This window comes from Megalobrama amblycephala, linkage group LG7 (genome assembly GCF_018812025.1).
Source record: "Megalobrama amblycephala isolate DHTTF-2021 linkage group LG7, ASM1881202v1, whole genome shotgun sequence".
NCBI lineage: Eukaryota > Metazoa > Chordata > Actinopteri > Cypriniformes > Xenocyprididae > Megalobrama > Megalobrama amblycephala.
The window spans coordinates 16,588,694-16,609,302 of NC_063050.1; the positions used below are offsets into that span (position 1 = coordinate 16,588,694).

The window sequence follows — 20,609 nt, forward strand, 5'->3', positions numbered from 1 at the left end:
GTCTTCAATAAATTTGACAAACTAAAAGAAGATGCTATTTTTAATCTAGTGCAACCAGTCTGACCTGCAGTGGTACATAGCTTTGAGCATGCAATCATTATACTGAGACGTTCCGCGAGGTCACCTCCGTTCAGTGTTAAAGAACTGGTTTGGTAGCTGTTGTTCAAATTTTGACACACATAATGAAATCAACTGTGACTAATTACTCACAGATTAGTATTGCTTATTTGAGATATATATCAAATATACTGTGTCTAGCTTGAAGCTACATACATTTTTGTATAATAAAACCCCTTTAAAATAATTATATGATTTGTTTTTCAATTGTTGTCTTTGTAGTGACAGCTCATGTTTTCTGTCAGCAGGATTAAGCTTGAGTTCATTCTGTGTGACACCACAAGATAATGATATAATTTTGGCTTGAACTATAGATGCTGAGTAGAAAGGTTGTCTGGTCATCAGTCATGCGTATGATACATGTTTGTGGGTGGCAGCTCCCTGGTGGTCTTCCTCAAATATGTAGCCAGAAACACTACTTGATTCTTCTTGAGGAGTCTTATTTTTTCTGTTGCAGACAACGATTATCTCATACAGGTGGTTTGGGGCACATGAACAATATCTTGGGATTTTCATTTGGCATTACTGTTTACAATAACCCAAACTGACAAATCTTTATTGTAATCTGGGTGGATGCTATGGACAGCTTTAAAAGACCCTTCCCAATATCTCTGAAATTATGGTCCCTATAGAAATATAACGTGTCTTCTTTAAATGTAAATATACTGTAAGGGAATATTTGATGATTATTCTTATGTCTTGATGCTTAGAAAGGTAATAGAACTAAAATTCTCATTTAAAGTTTCCTTTTCAACACTTTAAAAAAAGGGGTGGTGTAGCGATGTCAAATGGGAAACATTTTGGGTTCCTCAAAAAAACTTTTCAGTAACCATTTTTAAAAGTCTAAAGAACCTTTTTTCACTATGAAAAACCTTTTGTGCAATGGACAGGTTCCTCATGGAACACTGGATGCCAATCAATAACCTTTAATTTTAAGAGAGTAGGTCTAGAAAGTTTGTTGTAGACCCATGTGATAGCATTTCCAAAATGATGCTGAGTCAAAAACAAGAGTAACTAGATCATGTGTACATTATTGCAAAGCTGGGACAATTAGCCCGATCTTGTTGATTTCATGGTTTTTGTAGAGTCAACATGCTATTGCTGGGTCTAAGAACAAGAGGATTTTGGAACATTTGAAGAGTTTTTTGAGTCTAGAACTGAGTCTTAATGATCCCATTTTATGACATAATCCTGAGTTTGACACGGGGGTCCTGTTTGGCCACAGTCGACAGTGTTGTTTTTAGCCTTGCTGCAGGCTCCGTAGAGTCTGGACCATAATGACACCTGTCCTCTAGCGTTAACAAGAGGAAAGACTGTCAACCAAAGTAAGACTGTGTTGCCAAAATCATCTTTTTTGGACAATTTCTAGATTGACAGAAAAGTATCCGTAATTGTGAGGGCAATTGTGCATATTTTGCACCAAAACCCATATTTAAGCTGCACAAGTCAGCAAAAGTTCCAAACTACAATTAAAGTGATAGTTCACACAAAAAAGAAAATTTTGTCATCATTTACTCACCCTCAAGTTGTTCCAAACCTGTATGAATTTCTTTCTTTTCCATACTATGGAAGTCAGTGGGGTCCTTCAACTGTTTGTTATACCTACATTCTTCAAAATACAGAAGAAAGAAATTCATTCAGGTTTGGAACAATTAGAGGGTGAGTAAATGATGACAGAATTTTCTTTTTTTTTTTTTTTGGTGAATTATTCCTTTAAGAGTTGTGTGTACAACAGAGTAAGAATATTTTTGATCTTCACGTCTGGTTGACTATTAAGAGCAGTGATTTTCAAATTCGTAAGGGGTTAATAAAATATTGGAGAGAAAAGGTTTTGCAAATCGATTTTAGAAGTTTAAAGGAAAAATCCAGACTAGTTTTGTGGAGGGAAAAATATATTTTTAAAGCTACAATATTTAGATTATTCGCCACTAGAGGTCGCCTATTCAAAATGTAGCTTGATGATGCCGAGTCACTGAAAAAGAATCGGGACGGGACTCGGGCAGAAATTAAATTCATGGATGAGATTATTAACTTTACTCTAAAAAATGCTGGGTTAAATATGGACAAAACCAGGGATTGGGTTGTTTTCACCCAGCCACTTTTTTAAACCAATTTTGGATTAATTTTTTTATTCAGCAATATATTAATATAGTAAAAGGCTGTTTTACTCACCCTCAAATAGGGGCAAATTTGTGGGGTATTTTAAGCTGAAACTTGACCAGACCAGAGACTTATATTACATCTTGTGAAAGAGGGCATAATATGTGCCCTTTAACCCAGCCTGCTGGGTTTGTCCATATTTTACCCAACTTGGGTCGTTTTAACCCAGCATTTTTTAGAGTGTTTACTGTAGTATGAAGCAGAGCAGGGTGAGTGCTGTTGGAGCTGAACGAGGCCGCTGGAGCGATTGCTAATGAGAGACGAGCGTGACACGCCACGCGAGAAGCAGAACTTTTATTATGCCACAGTCACCGCTTTCACTTCTTCCGCTCAAGCGTATGTGGGGTAACGCAGCACTGTTTATCATATCAGATACATTTGAGTGTGTTGAAAATTATGTTATAACGTTACTCTGTGCGTTCGCTCAGCGGCTGCTATGAGACAGTTGTTGCACACTGCAGTAAGATAGATCGATATTAGAATATCATATTAATAAATGCTGGATGGCTTGTGCTGATAAATGGCATGCAATTAATTTTAAAACATATTGTATAATGGAGAAAATGCTGTATTCGTTACTTGACAAAATAGCGTTTTTCTCTGAGGCATGGTAAAAGCATTGTACTCTCGGAAAATCAAGATAACTAGACTTAATGAGACTAAACGTGTTGAGCAATATAACAATAATTAGTTTTCTGTCTATAAATGTAACCAAACAGTTGTTCCCTTGCCTAATAAAATGTAATATTTTAAAGCGTCTTTGGTGTTTCCATGGTTTCTACAAAATAAAACCGGAAACCGAGGGTAACGCGGGTATGACGCAATTGACAGGCGACTCCTCACACGTCCAGGAGCCTTGGTTAAAATCACAATTTTCTCACCATTTACAAATAGTTGGAAACATTTGGGATATTGTAAGTACTCAAGTGAACAACATATATAACACTGGCCTGCTTGTTTTTGAATATTTTACTGCAAAAATCTTACATATTGTGTCTTTAAGAGCTCATTTCTTCAATTCACATACTGTATGTTCAAAGAGTTTGGCAGCATCTTCTCTGTAAACCTGATTTGAAATCATATTTATTGTGAAATCTAAATTGAAGTGAAATATTTTTCTTATTTTCTACAGTAATACTGGGTAAAAAGATATATTGTCCAGACAGCATTTTAAAAATTTGCTTTTGCTTTAGTACAGTGACAAATAAAAGTCTTTAAATTATTTAATTTTAATTAAATGTTGTGTTTATAATACTACACTTGCTTTCTCTATGTTCTCAGTATAAATTAATGTATTAAAAAATATAGCCTTATATTTATTTTTGATAGGGGACCACTGCAAAGGTATAACCATATTTGTGACCCTGGACCACAAAACCAGTCATAAGGGTCAATTTTGAAATTGAGATCGAGATACAACTATTTGAAAATCTGAAATCTGAGGATGCAAAAAAAAAAAAAAAAAAAAAAAATCTAAATATTGAGAAAATTGCCTTTAAAGTTGTCCAAATGAAGTTCTTAGCAACACATATCCACTCACAAAAATAAATTTTTTATATATTTATGGTAGTAAATTTACAAAATATCATCATGGAACATTGGCATAAAAGAAAAATCTACAATTTTGACCCATACAATGTATTGTTGGCTATTTCTACAAATATACCCTTGCGACTTATGACTTATTTTTTGGTCCAGGGTCACATTTGAGGTTTAATTTTTTCATTTAAAAAGTTTAGAAACCCCTGGTTTATTTCTTTTTTATTTTTTATTTTCTTTTGTTATTTTCATATTGCTATTATTTATTTTATTGCAACTACGGTCACAATCATACCAATAAAGTACTTTAAAAATGAGTTTTGCAGTGTGTGTGTTTGCAATAAATGAAGTGATTGTGATTTTTACGTCTACAGAGACCAGATCAAGGAACAGACTGTCTCCGCTGAGTGTGTGGCCTCCAGGACAGGTGTTGCTCCCTCACTGACCTCTTCATTTGTACTGCCTCACACTGCAGCCTATGAAGGAAAGTACATGCCATAAAAATACCTGAGATAACATTTCACTATTATGCAGTAAGGGATGTGAACTTTGACCTGTTCTTTTCTTATCCGCAAAAAATAAGCTCTCTAGCTCTCATCGATTGTATGGTGCTTAATGGATTTGTAACTGCTTAGGATAGTCATAAAAGTAATTTGAGCAAAAGGGGTGGGACTCCGAAGGCAGGGCGTGGATTCACACCAGAAACGGGTGGGAGATGAATGGGTAACCCTGGCCACCCGAAGCTGCACGACTGCGAGAGACCAAGCCAAAGAAGTCATATCAGTCCAACAAAAAGAACATGACAATTTATAATTCGTTATGTGACGTCTCTGTATAAGACATGATCGTGCAAATATGGCGTGCAGTTGATTTAGTGTTTCTGAGGCGCAAAAAACAGTAAATCTCACTAAATGTTTAGTCTTGCAACCAAAAGTTATTCTTTTACATTTAATACGGCATGATTCCTCCGTTTAACGTGTTATTTCTTGCGAAGCAAAGACACTCATGGGATGTTGGACAACGACTTTCGACTTCGGACACCTGAAAGCGCATTCCAAGGTGTCCGTGTTCTTTACCATGCTCCTTATATTCACCTATTTATTCTACTGTCTCACTGGATACTGCGATTCCATACCGAGTCCACTGTACGTCCATCAAAGTTTCAGAAGCAAACTTTTCCCGAAGGAAGGGAAGAAACTCCAGCCGGACGCGCACTGGAACGGCTCCATCGTACGCGAACTCCCCGATCAGGATGCGACAGACGTGGAAGATGAGAAGAGGCAGCGAGGCTTAGGCTATGACACTTACAACAATATTTCTGTGTCAAACAATTTTGGCACCAAAGAGTTTCCTCAGGCGATTATTATCGGCGTGAAAAAGGGGGGAACGCGCGCGCTTCTGGAGTTCCTGCGCGTTCATCCAGATGTGAGAGCCGTGGGCGCAGAGCCGCACTTCTTTGACAGGTTCTATGAGAAGGGTCTTCAGTGGTACAGGTACGTCGTCTGCTAATAGTTGTGAATAATAGTATCGCTTTTACTATATAGGGCGAGGTATTATCAAAACCCCTAAATGTGTTCAAATTCAGTATACAGACATAACATGTTGCATGGACACTTAAGGCACACGTGTAAATTTATAAATGCCTTTGCAATACCAGAATAATGGCATTTTTCTTAAAGAAATAACGGTATATTTGCAGATGCTATATGGTTTTGATATGCTGTATCTAATACAGTGACCTTTTTATTTTTATTTTTTTTTACTTTTTTGAACCACTTTGCGTTGAAGCATCAACGCCTCTCACAGAAACTGAGAAATATGTTTTGTCATTTATTTATTTGACTCGGGCCAGCATGTAACTAATCTCCATAGCAACCACTCTCCCCCAGTAACTGCATAGCAACGTGCTAACAACCACTCCTTAGCAACCAATGCCCTGGCAACCAACCATTCTAGTACCACCAGAGCTCGAAGTGGGAAACGCAAAAACAAAAAAGTGAAGGTATGCTACACATTAAAAAACAAAAGTGCCGGTGTTGTGTTTCGACCCCCTGCCAGATTATTACCCCCCTAGTATTGGTAGGTTTAGGAGTAGGTGGGTGGGGTTTAGATTAACCGAATTCTGACCCCCGCCAAATTATTACCCCCCATATTGGTTTAGGATTGGGAGTGGGGTTAGAATTAGGCAATCAGGTAGCAAATTCAACGACGGGGGGTAATAATTTGTCAGGGGGTCGAAATTCGCTACCTGTACTGCGTTACAAACCAATCACAAAAAATAGCCTTATCTGTCTATGTAAACTCTGCCTATGATTTTGATTCTTGGAGACTGCAATTTTCTTTATCCAAGATACCCACTTAAAATCTTAAGAGTGGTAATCAAGTGAGCCACCAGATGTTTCATCTCACAGTAGCCCAATTTTATAACAGACAGTGTAATTTATCTAGACCGAAATGCATATGCAGCACTCGTCGTAAAATCTTCCAGCAGAGATCATTGGTTTAATTAACTCCTCAAAAGAGTTTACACACTGAGACTTCTTTCAAAACTGCATGTTTAGACTCTCTATTTTAATGCCACTTGGTTCATTAATATCAGCTGTCAATAACCTAGCCAGTTTAGAGCCATGTCTCATTGGCAGGACATTCAGCCCTCTGCCAATATAATGTCTGTGGATTGACTGTCTCTCTTTCTCTCATCTGTCTGTCGCTCATCTCCACGTCATCCAATCTGAAATCCGACAAATGGGAAATATACAGTCTTAAACACATCTTTCGAGAAATACTAAGGCCCAAAATGAAAATTCTATTATTTACTCACTTTCCAAAATAACTGCTGTTATTTTTTCAGAGAACATCTATGGGTTTGGAATGACATGAGGGTGAGATGATAGAATTTTTATTATGGAGTAAAATATTCCCTTAATAATCATGGATATGGGCCGTTTATGATGCATTTCCTCTCTGCTGAAGACTTTGAGGCTTAGTTTGATGATTTCTCTCTCTTTCTCGCTCTTGCACACACATTTGTTCCAGCATGTGGTGACAGCCTTATGTAAACAAACTACCCATGTACAGGGTTTTTGTAACGTATAATTCAATATCAGCCTTGTCAACACCACGGGTATCCTGTGTGTGTGCAGATGTGTAATGACAGCTGAGCCATTGTGCGTGCCAGCTTGAAGCCCTACATGGACGAGCTTTGTCACATGGCCACTGTGTGTTTGTGAGAGGGAGAGAGAAAGCACACAAGCTTTGTAAGTGACCAGGTGCTCATATACTTTACTTATTAAAAGGTCATGACTGTTGCCCATGTGAAATATTGTACAAATGATTGCTACATTACCCTACAAATATTGTATACATTACATACAGGTGTTTGGTCAAAGATTTTATTTTGATTATATTTTATTTTGATTAATAGTATTCTAATAAAGTGAACATTTTCTAAATGCTTTTCATTGTATTTAAAAAATATATTTATTAAGTATTAATTAGGGCTGTCAAACGATTAATCGCGATTAATCGTATACAAAATAAAAGTTTGAGTTAGCGTAATATATGTGGGTTAATTATTATGTATATATAAATACACACAAATTAATGTATATATTTAAGAGAAATATGTTATTTATGTACAAAATATTTTTATTTATATATAATATAAATTATATAACAATATAAATAAATACATATACTTGTAAATATTTCTCAAATATATACATGAATGTGTGTGTATTTATATATACATAATAATTACACACAGTACTCACACATATATTAGGCAAACTCAAACTTTTATTTTATATGCGATTAATCGCGATTAATCGCTTGACAGCCCTAGTATTAATTATTCATTATTATGAGAAAAGTAAGTAAATATTAATTTGTATTATGCAAATTAAATAAAAAATAATTATATATTATATTAAATAAAATAAATATTTATTTAAAAGTATAATATTACATTATAATTAATACATTCATAATTTCTAATATAATGTAATAATAAAAATATGAATTAATTTCATGATTATATAATTTAATGAAGAATTGTAATCTCTATAAACTAAAGAGCATAAAAATCTTCTTCTTTTTTTTACTATTTTTTTCTTTGCTAATATGTTCTGATTGCATTACATGTTCTTAATTCTGTTCATTATCCATAATAATCCTTCCTCCCCCACCTGACTCTGGTAGCACCTTTTCATGACTCCATAAATCACCATGTGGAATAAAAGTCACCTCCCAATCAATGATGTGTGCAGACGTGATGCTTATCGATTCTTCCTTAACCAACTTTATTGCACTTAGGCATAGAGACAGATAATTAACCTGTGCATATTCAATCTTTCTGACAAACTGCTGCTGCCTTTTCAGCTCTTGAGATTCTTTATGATGCTCCAAGGTGCTTGGCTATAAAGGTTTACAGTATGTTTTAAGACCTGCGTTAAGAGAATACTCCCTTTTTGTGTTAGATAGGTTTATCTCCTTGTTGTCTTGTGAGTGCTGTGTAACAGAAGGCCCTTAGAAATGAGGAGGAGAGATATTTAAATGACTGAAATTGATCCCTAAAGCAGAAGGTAAATGTGGTTATATATATATATATATATATATATATATATATTAGTAAATTTCATTATTTAATAATTTAGATAGAAAGATTTGTGTTTGTTTATTTATTTTATGCAAAGTTGTCATAAAAAATAATTAAAACAACTAGAATTCTAACAAATTGTCTTAGAAAAAGCATTAGCACTCAATCCATTCCACACAAAAGCAAATTGTTCTTCACTTAACCTGTCTTTCATGTTAATGAATACATTTACATTTCGCATTACACATTCAATTTGGATTTTAAAGCCATACATTTCATGATGTCAGAGAGGCGATTTAACACGCTTGATTTCCCATATGACCCGGGTCTCTAACATTAAACTAGCCATTGATTGATCAGGGCTGAGGGTAGTGGTGTGGAAGAAACCATCACGCCACACATCAACGGTGCAGTACAGAGATAGATGTGTTATCTATATCCTCAGAGTGACTCACAGCCTCGTAATGAAGAATAAGAGCCAGGTCATTTTTGGAGGAAGCAACTGATGAAAATGACTAAAACAATTTGTTGCACCAAATGTAGGATCTATAGATAATACTTAAAGAAGATCTGCTTATATATGGCACTAAACAATCTTATTAGATCTCAGATATATCTCAGATAGATATAAAAAGAAATAGCATTGGAAGGGAGGCCTAGACTTTTAAAAAAAAAATGAAGGTTCTTTATTGTCATCGATGGTTTTGTGAAGAATCCATGGAATCTTTCCATTCCACAAAAGGTTCTTTATAGTGGAAAAAGGTTCTTCAGATTATTAAAATGTTCTGATCATTGAAAGGTTCCTTGGGGAACCAAAAATGGTTCTTCTATGGTACCCCCCTTTTGAAACCTTTATTTTTAAGAGTGTTTCATTAATTTACTAATTTGATAATCACAGGAAAAGCTTTATAAGCTCATTTTATTGGCATGCCCTCTCTTCAAACCCCACCCTTCAAACATACTTAAGCCAATCCTGTCAGCAAATCTGAATATGCAAAATCATGACTGGCAGAGAGGGTTTCTGATTGGCTAGCTTAATCAACTAGTTAGTTGACTATAGTGCTTGTTTTTGACTTTCTGTGTCTTTTATGGACACACCTGACTGTGAGAAATGTGTTTAGCTTTGCTTTGCTTGTGATTTTTATTTAATTTTTGTTTAGTTTTTTTATGATGTGGTTAGCTGGATAATCATTTCCTAAGAAACAACTTGGAGGTATTCAGTGGGTAAGTTAGAGTCTAGGCCAAGAGAAAGAAAGCCTTGGCTTGTCCCAAGCTGTTCACCAACCCACAACGGCATAGATAGTTGTTTTTGACGCATGGCTTCTCAGCAGAAATGCCTAGACTTTTACTGCTGAAATACAGACATGCTATAGAGAAAAGCCCAGTCTGTTCCTTCTGAATACTTCCAACAAGAAAAGTACGATTAATCAGGCAAAAAAAAAAAGTATTTGAAGACACTAATCATACTAACCTCCCAATTCTGCAGCTGCAGTTGTTCTTCTGCGACTGACTGTTAAAGCTGCACATACGGTGGGCTGTTAACCAAGCCAGGGATGTGGTTTCCTCTAGGCTGGTCTTAAAGGTTCATTATGCTGCTACACACTCCATATTGAGTCACTTAAAATTCTGTGTGGCGCATATTTGAACAGATTTCCATTGTACGATCTGTTTTTACTTTTATATTCCTTCATGTGTGCATTGTAACTTCTAGCTAGAGACGCTATCTGGTCTCATATAAATTTACATCGGTTTTATAAATGTAATTCTGCTCTTTGGCTTCAGTTCAGTCAGCAATTACACATTTGTCACAGAAACAGTATTCACTGCACACACCGCCATAACATATAGTTCATTGAATATTGTGCCAGGTCTTTTTTCCCAGGGTCCTCCTGCCAAATTTATACCGTAAATTTATGTCAGGCGTTTGTGGGCATTTAGCAATGTCCTGATACTGGACTATTTCCAGAAACTGTGACACATCCTGAATCTCAGATGCATTAAATGTACAGTACTTTAATCACTGTATAACTTTTAGTGCAAAACTTAATGCAAACAAAGTTTTATAGCTTAGTTTATAGCAAGTTTAACCTTTATGCAAATGATGCAATGCTGAATGTCAGTTTTCATTGACTGATTTACTTGTTTACCAGCAATGTACCATCTGCAATCAGATTTCTGAAATCTATGGCCAGTTTTGCTGCCCACCAGAAATATTATATCATCCAGCATTAGGAACGGCCATTGCCAAAACATCCACTCTGACCACCGGTGATCTGCAGCCAAGGATTTCTTCCTCCTTGTTGTTTCCTGTGACTGATCCTTAACACAACATCAAACACTTAATATCTAAAATTTTCAGCCAGTCTGATTAGATAATTAGGAGCCTCAGAAGCAGATTAAAAAGCAGGAAGAAAAGGAAGCACATCCTGCCAGGGCTTCAGAGACTATTCAGGAGGATGTAGGTGGATTTGCAGTGCGTTCAGTGTTTTGATGTTTTAGAAATATACATTTTGTGGTTTCTGTGCAAGAAGAAAGAATGGCGATGTGTAAATAAATGGTAAAAATGAATATTTCCAATAAAAATCTTAACATATATAATTAAAATATTTGTAAGTATTTAATTACATACTTTATTATAAATAAATAAATAAAAAAATATAATTGATATCTATTATTATTATTATTATTAAGATATTTTAAATGCCATGTACTGCTTTTATTTCAATTGGCAGCATGTTCCAGTTGAGAGTTGGGAGCCTATTAGAGAAAAAGCTCTTTATATTATAAATTTTATAAAATGATTTGATTCATTACTTAAAGGCACAATATGTAACTTTTCACCACTAGAGGTCACCTATTCAAAACAAAGGCGTAGCTTGATTACGCCGAGATTGAGCGTGGAATCATGTCGTCTTCACCTCACAGCCAGGGGAAAAGAATCTGACAGGACTCGGTCAGAAATCATGTTCATGGATGAGATTATTAACCCTTTGATGCGTACGATCACACCGCTGTGATTAGAACGTTCAGTGCATCATGTGATCAACTGCCAAATTCAAACGTGCTTGCGCGCTTTGGCTGGCGGTGAGCCAGAGACGAACCTCTCTGCGCTTTTCATATATCACAAATATGCAGTGTTTTCAACTACATACTGTTTATTTTAGGTTTCAGACATTTAAAAACACATGAGTACTAACAAAACAATACATTTAGAGCTTGTAAAATACACACTGATGTCTATAGAAGCAGCAATAATATCATTTTCAATATAATTATATTCATGTAAGATACACGTTGTGTAAGTAACTTTAAAGGATTAGTTCACTTTCAAATAAAATTTTCCTGATAATTTACTCCCATGTCATCCAATATAGATTTCTATTTCAGATAGAATTTAAGAAGGCAATGTTTAAATACAACTGTAGTTGTCTTTTTCTGCTATTGTGTCTTCATCTTTGGGTGTGGTCATCCGGCTGCTGCTTCACAGATAAACCCACGCAAACACACTCACAGCAGCACTGCTGATTTTCCCACATGATAGGAAGGGCAATTAGTTTCCGTCTCTCTCATAAGCACACACACACACACACACACACACACACACACATTCTGATTTGCCGCTAGTCTGTTTCCTGTTAATGCGGGACCTCCCTCTCTTTCGAGGATGTCAGCATTTAAATCCCGGTTTCTCCTTTGACCTGTGGCTTTCCTTCTATGCCACACATGCAGAGTTAAAACCTGATGTTTCAGAGCAGGCTAAATGTTTCTAAAATTAAAATATTTTATTGCTCCGATGTTTCTCTTTCAGAGCTTAATAAAGAGCTCAAGTACCAACTTTCCTCTAGCAGTCATTTGGAGAAAAGCTCAGATCATTTGGTCTTGAGTTCATATTAAATTCTTTGTAAGGTGTGACAGAAAGTCTAGAGGAGACACTAGATCACTAGGATCTGTTCTCAGGAGATAAAACTGTGAAGAAGTCTCTATTTAATCTAATTGATGTCTAAAAGAAACAATTGAGATGTTCAAGAGGACTCCTCTGTGATTTTTCTTCCCTAAGGGCGTGTTTTGTCTCTTGTTTTCTGTCCGTTTGCATGTTTGAGCAGTTTTTATGGTGCTTTACTTGTTATTTCCAGCTGACATTTAATTGCTTCCCACAGTTTCTAGAAGCTCCCATTTGCTCTGTAATGACAAGCCTGTGTCCTCAATGTGTTCTCAATAAGAAGGTCCTGCCGTCCTCGCTACAGTGTGCACTTAACTGAGCGCTGTGTCTATATACAGTTTTTTGGTGCATTCAAACAGTCTGAAGAGTGTGGGACCACAGAATATTTTATGTCACATATAGTGGTTTCTGGATATATACTTATGGGTTTTTAGTTTTTAAAACAAATTAGAATTTAAACAAGTAATTTTTGATTACCCCACTGACAGATTGTTTTTATCACTCAAATACCACCAAAAATTATTAAAATCTAAAATTATTTTAATCTACATTATTATTTCAATTATTAATACTTGTTTTTTACAGGTTTTTTTTTTTTTTTTCAGTAAAATGTAAAAATGTAATCTTTCAGCATGTCAATCAATCAATCAATCATTCAATTAGTCAATTTATAGACCACAAATAAATTCAACAACTGACCACTGTGTTACAAAAATAAAATATACAAATAGAAAATTAAAATAAGATGCTAATTGTATATGATAATATACAATAAAAGATCTTTGTAACATGTATTTTGTAAAATTTACATTTTTTGCATGGGCTTTTTTGAGTTTTACTTGCTTCAGTTGAGATAACTTTTTAATTTTGTCCTTTCAAATATTGGACAAATCAACATTTCAGAGACTCGTTTCAGGCCCATGGTGAGCCCTTAATGGGAAGCAACTTCCTCCCTGAGACTCATTGCTGCCAGATGTGGCAGAGATCATACAGGAACATCCCGGGTCACTGCTGCCAGACACAGGGGGTGTTCTGTCTGGATGTTTTCCTCTGATATATGGTGGTTCATTTAAATAAAGGAGAGAAGATCCCGCTCTGTTATGAGATGTGTAATGCAAACAGCTAAGAGGAAGAGGTAAAATAGGAAGAGCTTGTCGTGTAATCAGGCATGACTTACCGCACTTTGTTTATTGTCTCTTTTTTTATAGTTCAGCATGTTTTTGGTTAAAAAATGTATTTGAATATTTTGAAAAGTAACCCACAGAAATCTAAACCAAACAGTGGTGGTCAGTCAGTATATTTGTGTGGTGTCCGGTATGAAACCATGTTCTTTTGTTAATAATTTTTCAGGAATATTCTTTACAACAAAACAGATTTTTATTGTGTACTGTAAGTGATGCAGATTTTTCATGGGAGTAAAAATAAATGAATAAAATTCAAAATAAATAAAATTAAAGATAAAAAAAAAATCTATCTATCTATCTATCTATCTATCTATCTATCTATCTATCTATCTATCTATCTATCTATCTATCTATCTATCTATCTATCTATCTATCTATCTATCTATCTATCTATCTATCTATCTATCTATCTATCTATCTATCTATCTATCTATCTATCTATCTATCTATCTATCTATCTATCTATCTATCTATCTATCTATCTATCTATCTATCTATCTATCTATCTATCTATCTATCTATCTATCTATCTATCTATCTATCTATCTATCTATCTATCTATCTATCTATCTATCTATCTATCTATCTATCTATCTATCTATCTATCTATCTATCTATCTATCTATCTATCTATCTATCTATCTATCTATCTATCTATCTGTCTATCTATCTGTCTATCTGTCTGTCTGTCTATCTCTACAGTGGGTACGGAAAGTATTCAGACCCCCTTAAATTTTTCACTCTTTGTTATATTGCAGATATTTGCTAAAATCATTTAAGTTCATTTTTTTTCCCTCATTAATGTACACACAGCACTCCATATTGACAGAAAAACACAGAATTGTTGACATTTTTGCAGATTTATTAAAAAAGAAAAACTGAAATATCACATGGTCCTAAGTATTCAGACCCTTTGCTCAGTATTTAGTAGAAGCACCCTTTTGATATAATACAGCCATGAGTCTCTTTGGGAAAGATGCAACAAGTTTTTCACACCTGGATTTGGGGATCCTCTGCCATTCCTCCTTGCAGATCCTCTCCAGTTCTGTCAGGTTGGATGGTAAACGTTGGTGGACAGCCATTTTTAGGTCTCTCCAGAGATGCTCAATTGGGTTTAAGTCAGGGCTCTGGCTGGGCCATTCAAGAACAGTCACAGAGTTGTTGTGAAGCTACTCCTTCGTTATTTTAGCTGTGTGCTTAGGGTCATTGTCTTGTTGGAAGGTAAACCTTTGGCCCAGTCTGAGGTCCTGAGCACTCTGGAGAAGGTTTTCGTCCAGGATATCCCTGTACTTGGCCGCATTCATCTTTCCCTCGATTGCAACCAGTCGTCCGGTCCCTGCAGCTGAAAAACACCCCCAAAGCATGATGCTGCCACCACCATGCTTCACTGTTGGGACTGTATTGGACAGGTGATGAGCAGTGCCTGGTTTTCTCCACACATACCGCTTAGAATTAAGGCCAAAAAGTTCCATCTTGGTCTCATCAGACCAGAGAATCTTATTTCTCACCATCTTGGAGTCCAAGTTTTTTTAGCAAACTCCATGTGGGCTTTCATGTGTCTTATATAGACAGGTGTGTGGCTTTCCTAATCAAGTCCAATCAGTATAATCAAACACAGCTGGACTCAAATGAAGGTGTAGAACCATCTCAAGGATGATCAGAAGAAATGGACAGCACCTGAGTTAAATATATAAGTGTCACAGCAAAGGGTCTGAATACTTAGGACCATGTGATATTTCAGTTTTTCTTTTTTAATAAATCTGCAAAAAATTTAGCAAATGGCTGCAATATAACAAAGAGTGAAAAATTTAAGGGGGTCTGAATACTTTCCGTACCCACTATCTGTCTGTCTGTCTGTCTGTTTATCCGTTTGTCTGTCTGTCTGTCTATCTATCTATCTATCTATCTATCTATCTATCTATCTATCTATCTATCTATCTATCTATCTATCTATCTATCTATCTGTCTATCTGTCTGTCTGTCTGTCTGTCTGTCTGTCTGTCTGTCTGTCTGTTTATCCGTTTGTCTATCTATCTATCTATCTATCTATCTATCTATCTATCTATCTATCTATCTATCTATCTATCTATCATCTATTTTTGAACTAGAAATAGTTGATTATGTAGTTGATCATGTGATTATGATTTCTACCAGTGACAAAATACATGCAGTTTTGTTTATCAAGTGAATTTATTTTGCTGTAAGGATGTTCAGATATGTTAGAACAACAATGTTAATGTATTTTTCTTAACATTTTAAGGCTTATTTCATAACCAATCAAACTGAGTTTGTTGATATTTTTAGAGGCCCTTTTTTTGCACCAGGCCACCCGCAGCCGTGCCTTCTGTACTAGTAAACAGAAATAAATTGTTGCCAGGTTCTGAGCTGATAAGCTCACATGTACTCCCACATTCCCGGCCCAGATGCTAACTACTAACGCTGTGCTAGGTGTGATCAAAACAAACAGCATGGATGCTAGCCGCTTCATCACCTTGACAACCACACAGGTAACAGCAGCTGCTTCAAAGCCTCCCGATCAAGAACAAAACACACAAGCACACAATTGGCGAGAGATCAAAGGTTGTCAGAGGTCGCTAGTCAGCTGCGTTTGCAAACCTGGTCAAAATGAGGGCTTTATCTTGCTATGCTTCTTTGGAGATCAAATGGATGGACCAGAGTGTGTGGGCCATTGGCGTGAATTGAGAAAAACCCAAACTATTCAATGATTACCAGCTTGCTCTCCCCAGCGTAAACATGATGTCAGCAGACACGGCCAGTGTCATTATGGCTTCCATTAGCTTGATTACTCTGAATTAAACATGCACTTAGCTGTGTGTACATAGCCAAACAGTGCTTGCACTTTAGATGCAGGGTGAGAATGACAACATTGACATTAACCATGACATTGTGAATCCACTTTAAAAGGTTTGCATGTAATGCTTCAAGATCACATCTCTAAAAGCAGGCACTGGGAACATGCATCATGTAAAGATACTTGAAACACTTAAAGAAATTTTAAAGAAATGCTGCATGATTGGAATAGTTACATTTCAGTTATTGTATGGCTTCAGAAGTTGCATGGGCTAATTTTATGGTTATTTTTTTTTAATTTAATTTTCTTAGAGCTTAAAGTCGGCATGAAACAATATTCCATTAAAAACTCAAGAATTGTCCATTTTGATTTCATGGAGACTTTAACAAACTAAAAATGATCATTGTTTGAACAAGCGATGCATGAAGAGTCCTCATAAATTCTCCTTAAGTAATTAAATACACTTTGGAATAATACCAGAGTGGATAAATAGTGACAAAATGTTGTAATTTTTGGTGAACTGTTCCTTTAAGAGCATTGCGGGTCAAATAATATGGCAAATCCAATTTCAATGTTATCCTTCAGTCTATTTCACTGTCAGCATGCCACTGGCACTAAATAACCAGTCGGCCTAATTCCTCTGATTCTCGTCTCTGTGGTAAAGCTCTCATAGAGGAATATGATTCTCATTAGAGTTCAGTATTAGCCTCATGGCAAAGAGATGATGGCCAGCCTCAGAGGAAGAGACAGAGAGAGAGAGCGACCACTTTCCAAACGCCATCCCAGACCAATGAAGAGTTAATCTACTACATATGTTCGCTATGGAAATAATGAGAGTTAGTGTAGAGACTTTTCCATTTGATGCTGGAGCTATTGGACATTCATTGAGGAGATTAAATGAACCTTTATAACCAACAACAACCATAATATATCTATACTTGTTTATATGTATTAATTTATAAAATGAATTTATAAATGCAAAAGCTGTTCAGAATTATGATTTTTTTAAACAAATTTCAATCACAAATTGCTAGTAAATTTCACATTTAATTACAAAGAAATGGCAAGTAACACTGAATTAAATGTGAATTTTTTACAGTGACATTACAACTGCATTCATTCCACTTTGTGGTAAAAACAAACCTCATGTTTTAAATGAGGATCTCACAAAATCAGCACGAAACGTGCTTTGGATAAATCAAGACACATCTGACAGACGTTCTGGGGACAAAACCAATCAGGAAATGACTGCTAAGAGCTGTTATGGTTTTGTGTTTTTCTTTCTTTTATAGCAACTCACCAACTCCCTTCTCATTCATTTCACAAGGCTGGTTTTTAATAACGTCAACTTTTATGTTTATTTAACAACACTTTGCATTACTCAGGATAGAGTGAGTAATTCAACAGTGACCTCATCAGAGAAGTGCTTGTTTTATATTTGATAATAAAAAGAACATCTTTCATCAAAATGAGCTGAAATGCAGAACACTTGTGACAGCTTCATCCCCTGGCAAGAGCTAAAATGGTGGCAATTATCATGTCTCCAGGGTCACTTTTAATAAAGTTTTTCATTTTGCATTATTGCTTAAAATTGCAGTCCAATATTTTGTTTGGTGAAGCTACACATAGTTTCTGTCCCAAAACCTAATGAGCTGCCTACTTAGACGACATTTATGTGCGCTCCAAATGCAAATGCTGTTCTGAAAGGCAGCATCATTTGATTTTGGCCTGATTCTAATGCAGCATTGTATTCCTAAAGGCACAGTTCTTCGAAAACTAAAATTCTGTCATCATTTTTTCATCCTCATGCCACTTCCAAGAATATATGACTTCTGTTACACAGAAAAAATGTAAGTCATGCAGGCTTGAAACAACATGAGGGTGGGTAAATAATGACAGAATCTTCATGTTTGGGTAAAAAGAAAAGACAATCCCACAATGCACACACATATTTTATTTGAGTATTGTGCCTTATTAGACTCTATCGAGTGCCAAAAGTACCAGCCCAACTTTTTAGCGGCCTTGGTTCTGGAAGCATTTTCCCCATTTCTTTCTTTCTTGCAGAATCATGGGTAATGTAGTTTTTCCTTAAGAATTCCATTTTTAAACACGATTATTATAAGTTGAAATGTTCTACCGAAGCATACAGTATACCATTGATTAACAACCTTGTAGCTCAGAGTATGTCTGGCTTTAATGATTTATAAATTATGGTTTAAAATTAGTTCCCCTATAGAGAAAATGAATGAGATTTTTACTTCTGGAATCCTAATGTTGCACTCCATTGGAATCAACTGTGAGTCGAGTCTCTCGTGCTCATTTCACAAACACATTTGCACATTTCACATGTGCATAATGACCGCCTACAGGCAACTTTGGCCCATCCTCCAAAAACATTTGGAAAAGTTGGGCATTTTTCACTGCAAGGGCAAAAAACATTGTATGGACTTCCGGTATCAACGCCATAGTTACCTTACAGCTGCTCATGAAGCCTCAGGAGCTGAAGCTCGATTACGGTAAGGGGTGTTACATTTCAAGTGGTTGGCCAATTAATCACAACAGACTGGGCAGCTGACCAATCAGAGCAGACTAGGCTTTTCAGAGAGGTGGGCTTAAAAAAGACAGTAACTAAGGCCACATCCACACGAAGCCAGAGTATGAGCATAAACCTTGCGTGCCGAATACAAACTTTGGTAAAGCTTAGTAATAAAGCTTTACTTTAGTAAAGCTAATAGGCTCAGTAGCTTCTGTGGCACGAACACAAGCATGTAGTCCACTATTGTTGTTGTTGCTGTTGTGTGACGTAACTATATCTGACTAGAGTCGAGACGTGGGGTAATGACATCATCGTTTCACAAAATAAACGTATTGGCTGTACACACGAAAACGTAAGGGTGTCATTTTCCGATTTATCCACTCTGGGACGAAACGCCAATATGATGCAGAACTTTTATGTATACAGCTGGGTATACGTAAAAAATGTATACTACCAGACTACCAGTATATCCTTGTAAATGAGTATTATTCGAGCACTTTAAAACTCTTTTAGAAACCATGTTTGATCACAGACTTCTAATAAAAGTGACCTCCATTATGACCGATGTCACTTTCTCTTTTTTGTAGGAATCTAATGCCTCGTACTTTAGACGGCCAGATCACCATGGAGAAGACACCCAGCTACTTCATCACACGTGAAGCCCCTTCCCGAGTTTTCTCCATGAGCCGCAGCACTAAACTCATCGTGGTGGTCCGTGATCCCGTGACCCGGGCCGTGTCGGACTACACTCAGACTCTGACCAAAAACCCCGGCTTGCCATCTTTCCAGAATTTGGTCTTTAAGAACTCCACCACGGGTCTGATCGACACATCCTGGAGCGCCGTGAGGATCGGCATCTACGCCAAACACCTGGAGAACTGGCTCAGGTATTTCCCGCTATCGCAGCTTCTCTTCGTGAGCGGCGAGAAGCTGGTGACGGACCCCGCGGGAGAAATGGGCAGGGTGCAGGACTTTCTGGGACTCAAACGGGTGGTGACCAATAAGCACTTCTACTTTAACCAGACTAAAGGCTTTCCCTGCCTCAAAAAGCCAGAAGGAAGCAGCAGACCGCGATGTCTGGGGAAGACGAAAGGGCGACCGCATCCGCACATACCGGCAGAGGTGCTGCACAGACTCAGGGATTTCTACAGGCCTTTCAACATGAAGTTCTACCAGATGACTGGGCAGGACTTTGGCTGGGACTAAAGAGCTGCAGCCAGGACCCTTTTTGATAATGCAGAAAGCTATGAAACGGTCTTACTGAATTTCACTCTATGCACAGTCAAAGCTCACAGTGCATATAATGTGTACTGGCCCAGAAAGACAATGAGAAACAAAAATAATTTAGAATTTTGAAATCACAAACACAAAACTTTTGCAAGAGAACACAAAAGCATTGAAATATATTTTTTCCTTCCATTTCATACTTTTTCATCATCATGTCACTTTAGGGGCTCTGTATGGAAGCTTGTTTTTGCCACTAAATAAAAAATAAAAAAGGTAATTGCGGCTTTTTATCTTACAATTCTGACTTCTTTTCTCAAAATTGCGAGATAAACTCACAATTGCGAGTTATTGTGAGATATAAACTCACAATTACAAGAAATACATTTTTCTCGCAATTGCGAGATATAAACTTGCAATTCTGACTTCTTTTCTCAGAATTGTGAGATATAGACCCACAATTGCGAGTTATAAAGTCCAATTCTGAGGAAAAAAAGACT

The 20,609-nt window shown here is 36.4% G+C and overlaps 1 protein-coding gene across 1 annotated transcript; it reads left to right on the plus strand.

Moving 5' to 3' along the window:
* Positions 1 to 4,151: 4,151 nt before the first annotated feature.
* Positions 4,152 to 20,409, plus strand: si:dkey-121b10.7 (heparan sulfate glucosamine 3-O-sulfotransferase 6). Its single transcript, XM_048196150.1, has 2 exons — positions 4,152 to 5,309; positions 19,473 to 20,409. Exons 1-2 carry the CDS (start codon positions 4,822 to 4,824, stop codon positions 20,089 to 20,091), a joined length of 1,107 nt encoding a protein of 368 aa, XP_048052107.1. The 5' UTR covers positions 4,152 to 4,821; the 3' UTR covers positions 20,092 to 20,409.
* The last annotated feature ends 200 nt before the right edge of the window (positions 20,410 to 20,609 follow it).

Bases quoted from the DNA above. Each gene is read 5' to 3' on its own strand.
- si:dkey-121b10.7 (XM_048196150.1), top strand. From the start codon at position 4,822: ATGGGATGTTGGACAACGACTTTCGACTTCGGACACCTGAAAGCGCAT. The intron at 5,310-19,472 runs GTACGTCGTCTG...TCTTTTTTGTAG, and splicing joins AAGGGTCTTCAGTGGTACAG to GAATCTAATGCCTCGTACTT.